Below are 13,573 nucleotides of genomic sequence, written 5' to 3' on the forward strand. Positions count from 1 at the left end.
CTATTTAAAGAGCTGAATGCTAGCCTGGCAATTGGCTCCTAGACCTTCCTCTGCCACAGGCTGCCAGTTAACTAAATAAAAGGCATTTTACCTAAACCTGACATTTCATTATTTTCCACTAATTATCCCCCTTTCTCTCTTTTTTTTTTTTATTTTTTTGGTGCCTGTCTTATTTTTAAGGTCATATACAGAAAAATGTTTTGTCCCCTCCTTCCCTCCGAGTTCTGAGCTTTCCCCTCTGAAGCATTACATGCACTGAAAAGAAGTCTAGGCTACTCTCACATTAAGCATCCAAAGATCAGTGCTCAGTTTTGACCCCATCTCTGTGTCACATCTCCATTGCATAAACAGCAAATTGCTACTGCATCTCAGGGGCTCGTGATGTCCAGTCACTCAGACTTCAGCAACAAGCATGAAGTACACGACTGACAGGAAAATTACACGTCTCTGTTCATGGCAGGCTTGGAATAGTGAGAAATAGATAAGGCATGAGGCCGCACGTTGAAGATAAAAGTGACTAGTAAAAAAGTAGTCAGGGAGAATCAACTCTGTGCACTGAGGGCAAACTCATGAGGATGCATTATTAAAACCATACCAGCATTTGGTCAATTTGTCAAATTGCAGTTCTATCAGGCAGGCTGAGAGACAAACTAATTCTTATTTTAAACAAGCGCTTTACATGCAAGAGAGATCTGTCAAGGGAATATTAGATTTCAGAACTATTTGGATGAAGGCTGAAAAGGGTTGACATGCATCCTGCTTCAAACATACTGAGCAGCATGTGACCATCTGAAATTCATATCAGAAGTGCCAAAAGGAACATGTGGAATATCCAAGGCAGAAATGGGACTAAAGGAGATCCGAACAAAGTAAAGGCACGCTTAAGTGCAGAAACGCTGCAAAGATCATGGTTGTTTTTCCTAAATGCTGCACAAATCAGCTTTGCTTCCAACCTGTACTTCTTAAAAATAACTTTATGGTAGACATATTTGAAATATAGATTTTAAAGGTTAATGTAATGTATAAAACCACAAAAATGCAGAGTTTTACCCCTTTCTGTAACTTTAATGCAAGAACAAAAGCATGCGAGCTTAAAAAGCACTTTTAGCATTAGAAGCCTATAAATTAACTTCTTTTCAGTGACAAAGTAAATCATTTTCTTTGTGGAGATGCATAATATCAAGGCCTATGATTCACTCTTGAACTGCATATGACCTTAACATCTCTGTCTGCTCATCGTAATAGATCAATGCCTCTCCAACCAGCACTAGGCACAGCTTTCCAGAAACGTGAATTGGGAGATATAATAATAGAAGCGATTTGCAGTACTGCTGGAAAAGCATTCAGTGAACAGTGTAAAAAACAGCAATACTTCCAACAAAGTACAGAAACTTTCTAAGACTGAAAAAAAAAAAAAAAAAAAAAAAAAAAGATAAAAGAAGCTCCTTTTTCTTAAGCAATAAGCACACTGATATTTTGTTCAGAGAGTTTTTAGGATCCCCCCTCAAAGTAGAGAAAGTGCTGGTTTCATCCTGCATCCAGTGACAAAACTGATCATGAGTAAAACTGCACATCATTGAATGCTCATGACAAGAATGTGCTCTACTCCATGCAATGATGAATGCAATAATTAGAAGGGGGAAAAAGTCGATAAGGCAGCGAGGCAACTGTTACATGTTACATGCTTTTTGAGAAGGGGATTTTGATGGTAGATCTGCAGAGTACCTCATTATTTCAACAAGTGCATGCAAAATTAAGTTTGAGATAAAGATTTTTAAATGAAAATAAAAACAGTTTTTGTAAAATGACTAATGATTACCATAATGGAGATTTCCACAATCATTAATTTATTGAAAACTGGAACAAAATACTTGTACACAGACCAAAACTACAAAATGTGAGAAAAAAAAAAATGAACTGGCAGATTTTTTTTTTCAAGTGTCGAAAATATATCAGCCTCTCTTAGAACCAAGATAAAATCTTGGTCAGAGTTCAGTGTGCCACACAATGCACAATGAAACATAAAAATGAGCAAACAAAAAACATACACACACACAAAAAAAATACTCAACACCCTCAAGAAATAAGCCCCCTTCCAGACTCTATGTATTACATTGCAACATGGTATACTAAAAATGACCATCAGAAAACCTATTTTTAAAAGGGAAAAAATATCAAGTAAATGTCTAATTGCTTGTTGACAAAATATGTTTAAATTTTTAAGCTGTGGTGGAGAAGGAGGAAGGGACACCTTAAGCACCATGCAAGCCCCAGACAGCAGAGCATTAAAGACTTGCTCCCCATGGGTTCAGACAGCACCAGGCTCTTTTCAGCCAGGATCAGAGCCCTGGGGAAGCTTCTCCAAGGCATACAGTCCTCTTCATGACTTTTAACCAGAGGATCTCTGCAGTCAAATCAGTTTGAAAATTAATAGCATCACAAGCTGTTTCTTCATGGCAAAGATAGCTTTTCTTTCAGCAAAGCAGTGAAAACCTGTGAAATAATGAAGCAGCTCGGGAGAACACAGATTCCGTGTCAATGAACAACTGAGTTGTCCCACCATTCAGATTGCATGTCTCTGCCAATATCATGTTGTACGTCTCTTACTAGCATAAATAGTCTGAAATTTTCAGGCTGAACAGCACTCAGCTTTATCTGTTGGTTTGGAACAAAAGCCAGACATAAACTGAACGTACAATGAAAGCCAGCGCGTGGTAACCAGGATTAAAGCCAAATTGTCAGAGATCAAAGTGGTAAAAATATCTTTTATGGATAGTAGATTCATCTCTGTTCTGATAATTTTCACAAAATATTATCCCTTGAGTTCAAAGAAGCATTTCGTTAACATCTGTCAAGTACACAAGTGTGTGAAAGAAAGATAAGTAGGATTAGAAAACACAGACCACAACAAACCAAGAATCTATTTCCAACCCTTTATCAGCCTCGATTAGCTAACTTGGGGAAAACTGAGGTACAGCTGTAAGAGGCAGTGGTAAGTTTTGAAAATACATGTGTCATGAACTTTTCTTTCTAAACATACATATAACATACTAGAGCTGAAGTTAGTGATTCAGTTATCTTCTCCAAACCGCTTATAGTCTATTATCGCCTTTGGTAACAGGAACAATGAGTATCTGAGTATCTATATTTGCTGATCCTCACAGGCAAACTGCCTTCCTTCCAAAGAAATGCCAAACCTTTCACTTCTTAGGATAGTTGCAATTTCAACTAAGTGTAAGTATGTTAAAATACTTTCTCTTTACACCCCATCCAAATGGAGTTAAAACAAAACAAACAAAAAAAAAAATCAATAATTCTTTCTAAGAAAAAAAAAGATTTTTTTCTAAGATTAAAACAACAACAACAACAATAAAGCCCTTCAACAAAAGCCCTTATGATATTTTATTTTCAACAGAACTTGGAAAAGATGTCTAGATATCTCAAATAGATTACATTCAAAGGGGTTTCCTGCAAATAAGTCTGACATCTTGAAGAACAGAAACACAGTTTAGTACTCCTACCAAATAAATGTACAGTATTTGCTCAACCACACTGTTAGTCATCAGACAACCCACACAGGTGAGCCACAGAAAAACAGACCTAAATAGTTCTAAGTGCAGCAGAACATAAGGCTTTATCTGCACTTCCTTCCTAAAAGAAAACCATCAAAACCAAACTTGAAAAGTATGACAAATCCTAAACTTCAAGATGTTATAAGACATTGTATCAAAGCATCTGTAGTCACTTCTTTGTTTCTAAAGTTTCCAAGAATGTCAAGTCACTCGACTGATGGAAGACTGGCAAAGAAATGGCTTGGGAGCACTAAAGCTCCATTTGAGAAGAGTACTCTATTCTGAAGGGCTGGGAACAATTTCTTTGGTGTTGAGGTTTATTCAATTACTTTACTTACACTGTCAAATTCTGATTGAGACTTCTTAAGCAGCAAAAATGTTCTGTTCTTCTATCCAAGGAGCAAAAGCTACAGGTCAGGGTGAGATACCATTTCTCCAGTAAAGCATGATATGAATCAGGATAAAAAATAGATCAGCTTCCTTTACTACCTATGGGTTATACTTCATCTTGCTAATAACCTGATTTTAAAACATAATGAAGTTTTGACAAACTTTAGTATTCTTAAAACAATTACATCTACCTGAAAAAGCTTCAGATGCTTTTTTTTTTATTATTATTATCATTTTTAATTGAAACCCAATTTCATAAATCTCAGCTGAAAACTGAAAATAAAAATTATCCCTCTTTTTCTATTGTAAGGAAAAGTTTAATAGGGGCATTTTAATGTGAAACGGTTTGAGGACATATAGCTAATGCATAAGTAACTTCAGATGTAAGCAAATCTCTCTCAGTAGTTAGGTTAATTACAATATTAAGATTAATTATTTATTTACAAATTTTGTATACATTTTTAGAGCTATTGACTGAAACTTTCAATGCATACATTTCTAAGTGTAACTGATCCTTCTAGACAAAAACTAATTTTTCTGGTGTTACATTCCCAAAAGTCCAGGAGAGTCATGCTGCTGCTCTGACGCTTTACTCTTTGGGCAGGAATTTTATAAAACTACTACCGAGGGAAACTGAAAACTTCCTCGGTTTGAGAAAGCCAACAGCTTATTAAAACAGCACAGACCTTTTCCTCCTCTCTCCCTACCATCCTATTATTTTGATACACTTTTCCAAATGCACCATCTACTTCCTCAACCCATTCCAAGTGAGCTGTATCCAAGCAGAAGAAATAAAATTTTAACTATGGTATTCTGAAACAATTTGATACACTCTGGCCAACAGTGATGAAAAAGCTACTCAAGTGTTATAAACAACAAGGCAGATTTTATTCTGAAAAAGCTAACTGCATCATTTAGCTACTCCAAGATTGCAATTCTTAGCTTGAGAAGTATCATGGAGAATAGTAGAACAGCATCTCAGGAGAATTTGTCCACACTCTTCCTAAAAAGCACACAAATGCATAAAAGCATATCCAAAATTGTAAGAAGACTATGGAAAACGAATAAGGGTACTGATCACCAGAACTGAAAAACACTCTTCTACAGTTGCTTTGAGAATTTTTATCAATGAACAGGATTATCAGGTAAGATAAATTAAAAAAATAATAATAATTTGCTCTTCACTTTTCTTTCCTCAACGTGGTTTAGCTAGCTAATGCCCTTTAGTTCATTAACACTCTCTAGATTCAAATTCTCTGAATAGCTGAAGAACATCAAGAATAGTAAGAAAGATAACAGAAGGCAGAAGAAAAGGAGAAGACAAGGGAAAAAAAGGGGGAAGTAGTAAAGAGGAAAAAAAAAAAGAAAAAAATTAATGCAGAAAGAACAGATGGCACTAAAACCAGTACCTGGAAAACCCATTAAGACCTCAAGAGTGTCATTATTTGTTATGTGAGCATACAGCCTGCAGACTTCAATTGGACTATTCCCATGAGTAAAACGACACACGTATATGCTTGCCAAGTTAATCTTACTATCATGAATAAGAACCTATAACCTATCTCTCTGATGAACATTTTTCTATCTACAGTTCCATTTTCAATTTTAATGTTTAATAATTAGACAACATAAATATATACCCTGTTATTAGAAAAATTATGCACATTAGGATGTTTTAAAAATAAAAGTACTAATAAAAGCCTATGTTATGCTTTCATTAATGTATCTTACTGAACACCTTAAGTCAGTTTTTGTTAATAAAATAAAATGACTTCATGTTATTGAAATGAAACCATTTTTGAGATAAAGTAAAAAAATACAACTGAAGTGTTTTGTTTACATTACTGCAATGAGGTGGAATTTGATACAAGATACTACTTCAGAATTCTTCCTATTGAGATGTTGAACAGACATCATTTCACACCTGAGAAGGGAGCTGAAGAGTAAGGAAAACACTCCAGGTTACTATTAGAAAACTCCACTGAACAAAGAAAAAAGAATCTGCATTTCCAATATGCAGCTGCTACTGCAGATCCCCAAGATCTCTGCCATAAGTAAAACAAATGCCTCTTGGTCAGCCAGTCCACACTGTCACGGGAGGCCCTCTCTGCACATTGCCATCCACTTCTTGAACTTCACTTTGTGACCTAAATTTTCACACAAGTTATTTGATATCAGTTCTTGCCCAAGGAATAGGAAATATTTCCTATTTCAGGGGTTTAGCCTGTGACAAGTCACATCGTTACTTCCAAGTCCAGAAAAAGGACATGAAATCTGTTTCTCTGTGGGCAGAGATCAGCTGTAATTTCTGGTAGATGGACGCTTTCTCAGGCAAGAGCTCCTACCCCAGCAATATGATGAGTCTGAGCTATTTTACTGGTGCCATTGTGCACCACAAACTTGTCTCCACACCCAGAGCCTGAGGGATGAATTCTCCCGTTACACACATTTTGACACCCTGAAAGATTTTAATAGGTTTACCAGGCACCAGCTGTGAGCCAATCTATCGTGCTGGCAGCCACAAGTACCAGACTGCTTTATGCTTTCCTTTTCTTCAGTGTCCAGGTAATCTTTGTTTTGGGAACTTTTTGTGAATGTTAACAGCATCAATCATGCATCAACAGCAGAGACATGTGGCAACAAGAGCACAGAGCTGCCAAAAGCAAAGAACTTCCCAAAGAAATACTCCTTGCCAAGACGTCTATAAAGCAAAACAAAATGAGAAAAAAAAAAAAAAAAAAAAAACAACAACAACAACAACACAAAACAGCAAAACCCCAAATGCTCCCACACAGTACAACCCACCCTACCCAACCCGCTTCTTCCCCAACCCTGTAGCTGCTGGGGACCTGTTCTCTAACCAGCCCCTTTGATGTTTCTAAGAATGTTCAACATGACCTTCAGTTCAGACCCGACTAATTTTGCCATTCCATAGTTATCCTTAGCTGAGAGCAGAGATGCAGAAGTAATATCAAGGCCTTTTTATTTTGAAAAGAACGGCTTTACATAGAGAAATACTGAAAAGGAAGACAAGCCACATCAGAACACAATCTGCTTTTTGCGTGCAATAGCAGGTGTGCCGATTCTGCTGCAATCCCTGCTAGAGGGGATTGCAATTTCCCTCTTACAGCATCTCCACTTCATGTTCTACTAGGAGGCACTGAGGTGGCTTAAAAACCTCACGCTCTGGCTTATCTCATACAGTTTGCATATCACCTAGCACCATATGAAGAGGAGTTTGCTTGAGTCACAGCTAGACAGTCAAAATTGTAGGCAGTAATCTACTAATAGTCCACGGAGTATGTATAAATAAAAATCTACCAATGCCTATGTCAAATTGTTTACCGAAGACTGGACTATATTCAAAATAAGCATGCAACAATAATTACCTAGGAAAAAAGAAAAGCAAAGACTGCAAGAATAATACAAGGAATTCTAGCTTCAGCTATGGCTGATGCAATCAATCAATCTAAAATAAGAAAAGTAGGAACAGAATTGGCTCACCAGATATGCAATGCAGACAAACTAACAAAAAGGATGAAGAGATCTGTTCCTACACCAAGTTGAGCTATCAGCTTCAGAATGAGAAAAGTCAGTTACAAAATGATCTGTATTTGCCCCCTTCAGCATGATTTGGCCTGTTCACTACACTTATTTTTAGTTTATGAAAAATCTCTCTTCAAAGACACTGCTGAGCTGGTTACAGAAAAAATTGAGAGGTTTTAGAAACCATTTCATCAGCAAGTAGGAAAGACTCATTTAAACTGGGTTAGATATTGCCCGCTACTCGGATTAAAAATCTGTTTGATGAAAAGATTCAAGATGGCTTTTTCGGGTACTGTGACTTTTGTAAGTTCAATTTATTTCAGATTTATCTCACCATCTTGCCATACTTCAAATTAAACACCTCTCTCAATTCAAAAATACATGCGCATTTTTTTTTTGTTGTTCATTATTAAGGCGAACGTGCAATCAAGCACTGCTGTAGAGACAAATACTTCTGTGAACCAAAGCCCCAGCTTTTTTTTTTTGTTAATTAAAACTGTCTACAGTATTACAAAAAGGTATGCATGATCTCATTTTAAAATGTTTATTAAAATATCAACGTTTAAGTTTGAATCGATACTAAAATCAAGTTCATTCTTAAAGTCTAATTTCAACCTTGTAGAAAATTTCAGTGATTGTACATGAACAACCTCTTTCCTTGGTGACATCCTTGTACTATCTATCCACAACTGCTTTCATGATAAACAGTGAAGCTAAGGTGTCACCTGGTAGTATTAGTTAACTGAAGACAACAGGGATACATCCTCAACAAATTAAATACAGTGCCAGTTAGTCATAATTCATTTATGTTCAATGTTCATACATGTACATTTCACCCCCACTCCCACCTCTATCTTGAGTTACGTGCTGCTGTCATTAATTGCTAGAAATGTAATATCAAAATGCTGAAGGTATTTAGATCCTCCATCCTTTCCCACCCAGGGGAATAATTATTTTTCATTGAATAAATTCACCTGGAGAACTCAGTACGGCCACAAGGCTCCCAGAGTCTGTAAGACGGCCCCAAGGCATTCTGCAAAACTCTGCAAGCTTGCCCTGCCTCTGAACTGCATTTGCTAGATATTAGACAATTCCAAGCCAAAGGTCTTTATATCCGTATTTATGCACATCCCAATTCCTCTGCACGTAAACAGGAAGAATAAGGTTCTATGTTGCATTCATTTTGCCCACAGTTTTCCACAGACATTTTCTTTTTGTCATAACGGACAGCAGACAGCAAAGATTGATTTAGCTGAAATACTTGCTTGAGCTTTATTTAAACGGAGTTAGACAAGGAAGTCTCAATCTTGATGAGACCAGAGATGCATATCAGGCAGATAAAGCTGCATTTATAAGCAGGGTTGACAACAGTCTACCATTTAGCAAGTAAGAGAGAATGGCAGGATTCAGAGCCCAAGCCAATTAAGTGTCATCACTTCCTTCCATCTGGCAGAGAGACTACAAAAACACTTAATTAAGGAATTTGATCTCCCTGCCACATCCAAAACAATTCAAACTTTCAGAATTTTCAGCTTTTGCATTTTCAACCTGTATAATGCAGCCACCCAAACAAACATATGCTCTGGTGTGTCAGTTCAGTGTTATGCTAGTGTTGGTGTAATGGGCGTACTTCAAGGCTGAAGTACAAGGGTTGAGCCCAGTGAATTCTGGGCTGCATGGTTTCATGGGGGTAAATGCATTTATGGTGAACTAGAACTGTGAATTATCTGAAATAAAACATAACCTTTTATTTAATCATAGGCCCAACATATGTCACGTCTGTACACAGCTGTAGTTCTCTCTCTCTATACACACAATTTTAAGTTGGAGTAAATCCCACTAACAATGAAAGTACTTCTCCAGAACAGAAAAGGAAACGCTCATGGAAAAAACATGACGCGTTCACACACATTTGTACAAATTAGTGCAAGCAGGATCTAGTTTCTTTACTTTTAAACAACCCCATATATTTCAAAGTTACAGTGTAAAGGTTAGCTGCTAGAGATACTGTTAAATGGATGTCCATTTCTTATAAGAAACCTACTGGTGTTCATCCTTGCAGATGAAGAAAAATAAACTAGAAACTTCAATTTATTTTTTTAATTAATTGAGGAGCGGGGGAAATGTAGACTTTAATACAGCCTTTCAGCCGAATAACTTCTATATGAAGTCAAAGCTCAGACTTAGAGCTCCCTGTAAGCTTCAGAAACCGTTGGCAGCTTAAAGACCGCAGCTGTAAAGCAGTCCACTGTTTAAATTAAATGAACCTTTTTAGAAGAATTAAGGTAAATTTCCAGTGGCCATAAATACATATAAATGTTAGAAAATTGCAAAATTATTAAGCATATTTCAAATAGCTATTAGTCATATACTGCAAAGCCGACAATAAAAAAAATTACCCTGTTCCTCACAAAATATACTCGCTTTTTCAGATGACACGGAAAAGGGGGAAAAAAGTCACCAACAGAGAACATTCTAAATGATAACATTTTGACTCTAGAAAGAATTTACCAAATATGGGCTTACCCTTACTTGGTGCTGATTTTCTCACAGAAGCTACATGGTCTTCAGAGATAGCAAGGCGCCTTAGCACATCAGCCAGCGCTGCTTTTAGGACAGTGATTTCATCTTCTTGCTGCTGAACTCTCAGCTCCAGGGCTGAAAGTCGGTCTTGGACATCGGATGTGCTTGCAGCTGAGATGCTGTCATCTGTATGGAGGGGAAAGAGAGTAGAAAGAGTTTTAACTGTTTTGTGCTAAACCAAAAGCTGTAGAAAGACACAGAATGAGTATGTCTGTCCCACCATTTTGAAGTACTGAAGATGAACAAATATGTTCAGGCAAAGAAGGAAAGGATATTATGTTAAATGTATCACATGAATGCTTCAAGAGAGAAGTGCAGCTAATCATTAACTTAGAAGGCTTAAGTAGCGTGGTTCTACCACAGTCAGAAGAGGAAATTACTTTCTGTTAAAAGTGTAGAAGGAAAAACATGTAGAAGAAAGACTGAAATCAAGTTTATTTACATAGCCAACTGAATTACCCCCAAATTATAAAATTGAGGTTAAATTTTGCAATATATTCTTTAAGAACTGTTCAAGAATTTTAAATGAGGTCTTTAGTTTTAAAGCAAGACATAAAATTATAAAAAAACATATCCATAGTTGAGCATACTAGTATTGCTAGCCATGATCTAATTGCATCAAGTGACAATCTCAATTTAAATGGTCTAGATCTGAGTTCTTAACTCCAATCCTTTCTCTGTACTTTTTTTCACATCACCACCCTGCATGAGCCAAAAAATAAAAAATAAAAAAAGAGAGAAAGAGAGAGAGGGAAAAAAATGACATTATAACATTTGGCCTGACGTGAACAGAAAGTAAATACACTACAAAAAGGTTCCAAAAACTTATTTGGCCACACAGAGATAGATTAGCATTGAAGGCGCAATCCAGCCAAATCTATTCTTCAGTGGTAAAAAGGAAATTACAGCTTCTGCATATTCTTTGCTTTTGACAGTTCTTTGCATTACTTCTGCCAAGCCAAAATAACACATAACAGATTTTTATATTTGGCTGTTCCAATAAGTCGGAGTCCAACCACTAAAAAAGACCCATAAAAGAATATGTTGCTCAATCACAAAATACTGAATTCCTTATCCATCCTCACTTAGGCTTACTAGAACTCAGGATTCAACAGGTTTACAAAATTTTTTACAGCTTGAGTTCTGCAAAGAGACAGTATGAGTTCATATTTTATGAAACATATCCAAACAGAAAATTCACACATGAGGAAAAAGAGCTGGATGTTATTACTGTCAATTTATAATCTAAATTTTAGTTCACTAATGTGATGAATACCTAACAAAGGAAAAATAAGTTATCATAAAGCCATAGCCTTAAAATTCTATTTTTGACTAAATTCCTTAATTAAATTCCTTCGAAATACTTGTATAAGGGTATCACTCTTACAGTGAATGTTTCATAAGAAAATGAAACACAGGCCAAAATGGTTCAAAGAATTAAATATGAAAGAGATTATGGATTTTAGTGACAGCTTTAAAGCAGAAAGCCTTCGTGTATGATAATCGCTACTGAAGGAGCAAGAATTTAGCTAAGTGAAAAAAAATTACAATATTACTTTTACAACATGAAAAAAATCCCATAAGGAATTAGTAAAACAAAGTAATAGTAGTAGTGAAATGAATTTGTAACTACTATTAAACCAGAAGGCATGGTTACAATTACACTGATATGACAACTCCTAAAGAAGACAGTTTTGCACAACAATTTAATTCACTATTTTGTTAAACTAGAAGCAGAAGTGCATTACTGCACGGCTAATACTGTATTCATTTACACTATTAAATAAGAACTGAAGGGAAATTAATAAGGTATGCAATCAGACTGAGATCCAGAAATAGTAAATCAGAACACCTCTGAACAAAATGTCTGTAGTATCACTGCCCACAACAACACCTCATCTATCCAGAAAAGGTCACTTTTTTAAGAAGTTATTTTAATGACTCTAAAACCCAACCTATTCAGTTCTCTTTCTAGTGTTTTAGAAATCCACACCAGTGACTGCTGTTCCAGGTTGGAAAGAACTGTGTAAGATTCTTATATTAAAAATCCCAATTTCAAAACATAAAAAAGATCTCTTTTAAGGAGTTACTGGAGGTTCCACATGTACCTAATACTGCATGTTAAAAGGAAGTAAATTTATGTAAATTTACTTCATAAAGTCAAGAAGAGTTTTGACTTTAGGGAAGTGGATTGAAAGAGGCACTAAATAATTCATACTTCTATTGCAATCACAATATTAGCCTTTGTATAAATGCAGAGGACAAGCCAAAACGAACATTGGACCAAACAACAACAATTATTTTCAAAGTAACTTTTATGATCTTTGCATCTCATCTTACACTACCAGCAGTCCAAACAAACACAGAAGTTTGACATCTCCTTAACGCTTTTTTCCTTTTTTGTCTGCCAAAGCCTTCAATTAATGAACTATTAAAAAGTCTTATTATGGATAAATTCCCAGGATCTTTAAAAATGCAGCAGATTACTGTAAAACATTTGTAAAAGGAGTGAGTAGCTCTCTGTAAACTGTGTCAAATCTTCATTTTAGAAACTAGATGTTATTGTGTCCCCTGCATGGAGCACAAATAATAGTAATTACCAAACCAGGAAAGGCTCCATTACTGGACTCAGTCTGATAAGCATTGATAGCTCTACTAGCTGATCTAGTAGATCTAGTAGATCTACTAGAGCTGCTTTTTTTTTTTTGTCGTGTCCCCCCCCCCCCCCCCCCCCATTGACTACCAACATTTACTAGACTGCCTCTGCTAAACCCCAGGAAAGGGTTGCCGTAGATGTCTCCTGCAGTCCTCTAAGCCACAGCTATGCCACTCATTAGAAATCTCAAAGGGGCACGGGAGAGCAAGTCTTCCTGCCCAGAAGGGTTAGCTGCAATGCTCTGACCTCCTCAACATAAAGTGGGATGGTGAAGCTGGCTGATTCCGGTCTCTGTAACCCATGCTATGGAGTCTCAGACCTTTAAGATGCACGGTGAGCTGAGGCAAAAGCACCCTCAAACCCAACTGCCTGTCAGAGGTTGCAGCTCTATAAATGGGGCATGAACAGGAAACCAAGATTAAGCCAGTTAGGTGACTCAAAAACTGGCAAAGCAACGGGCTGTGTGTGCTTAACGAGAGAAAAGAGGTTTTGCATCACTGGTGGCTGCTTTGCATTGCAAGGGGGCACATGAGACACGGTGACTGAAAGGAGAAGCTTGACATCAGGTAGATCACTAGGAAATCAAGAATATTTTGGTTGATCAAGGATCACAGTCACACAATGGGAAGACGTTTTGTTATCCTCTATCACTCTACAGAAGCAGCGTATATTCTGAGTGATGACAATTACATATTACACTGGGAACTACGAGAGAACTAAAACAAATGATTCCCAACCCAAAATACCTCATCCATGACAGCAAATATTCAACTGAACTCCAACATGCCCTTCTTGGCAGTGTCTTGAAAGTAAGTCAGTTAGGGAT

The 13,573-nt window shown here is 36.7% G+C and overlaps 1 protein-coding gene across 10 annotated transcripts in view; it reads right to left on the minus strand.

Moving 5' to 3' along the window:
* The window catches only part of EML4 (EMAP like 4), a 203,732-nt gene that overhangs the window by 61,337 nt on the left and 128,822 nt on the right, over window positions 1–13,573 (minus strand). For 9 of the 10 annotated variants that reach the window (XM_068676743.1, XM_068676742.1, XM_068676741.1 and 6 more), the window contains one exon: window positions 10,035–10,217. In XM_068676743.1, coding sequence (XP_068532844.1) covers window positions 10,035–10,217 — 183 coding nt within the window. The remainder of the gene's footprint in view (window positions 1–10,034; window positions 10,218–13,573) is intronic. The other variant, XM_068676736.1, reaches the window with a different exon arrangement.

This window comes from Anas acuta, chromosome 3, assembly GCF_963932015.1.
Source record: "Anas acuta chromosome 3, bAnaAcu1.1, whole genome shotgun sequence".
In the NCBI taxonomy this organism is placed as follows: domain Eukaryota; kingdom Metazoa; phylum Chordata; class Aves; order Anseriformes; family Anatidae; genus Anas; species Anas acuta.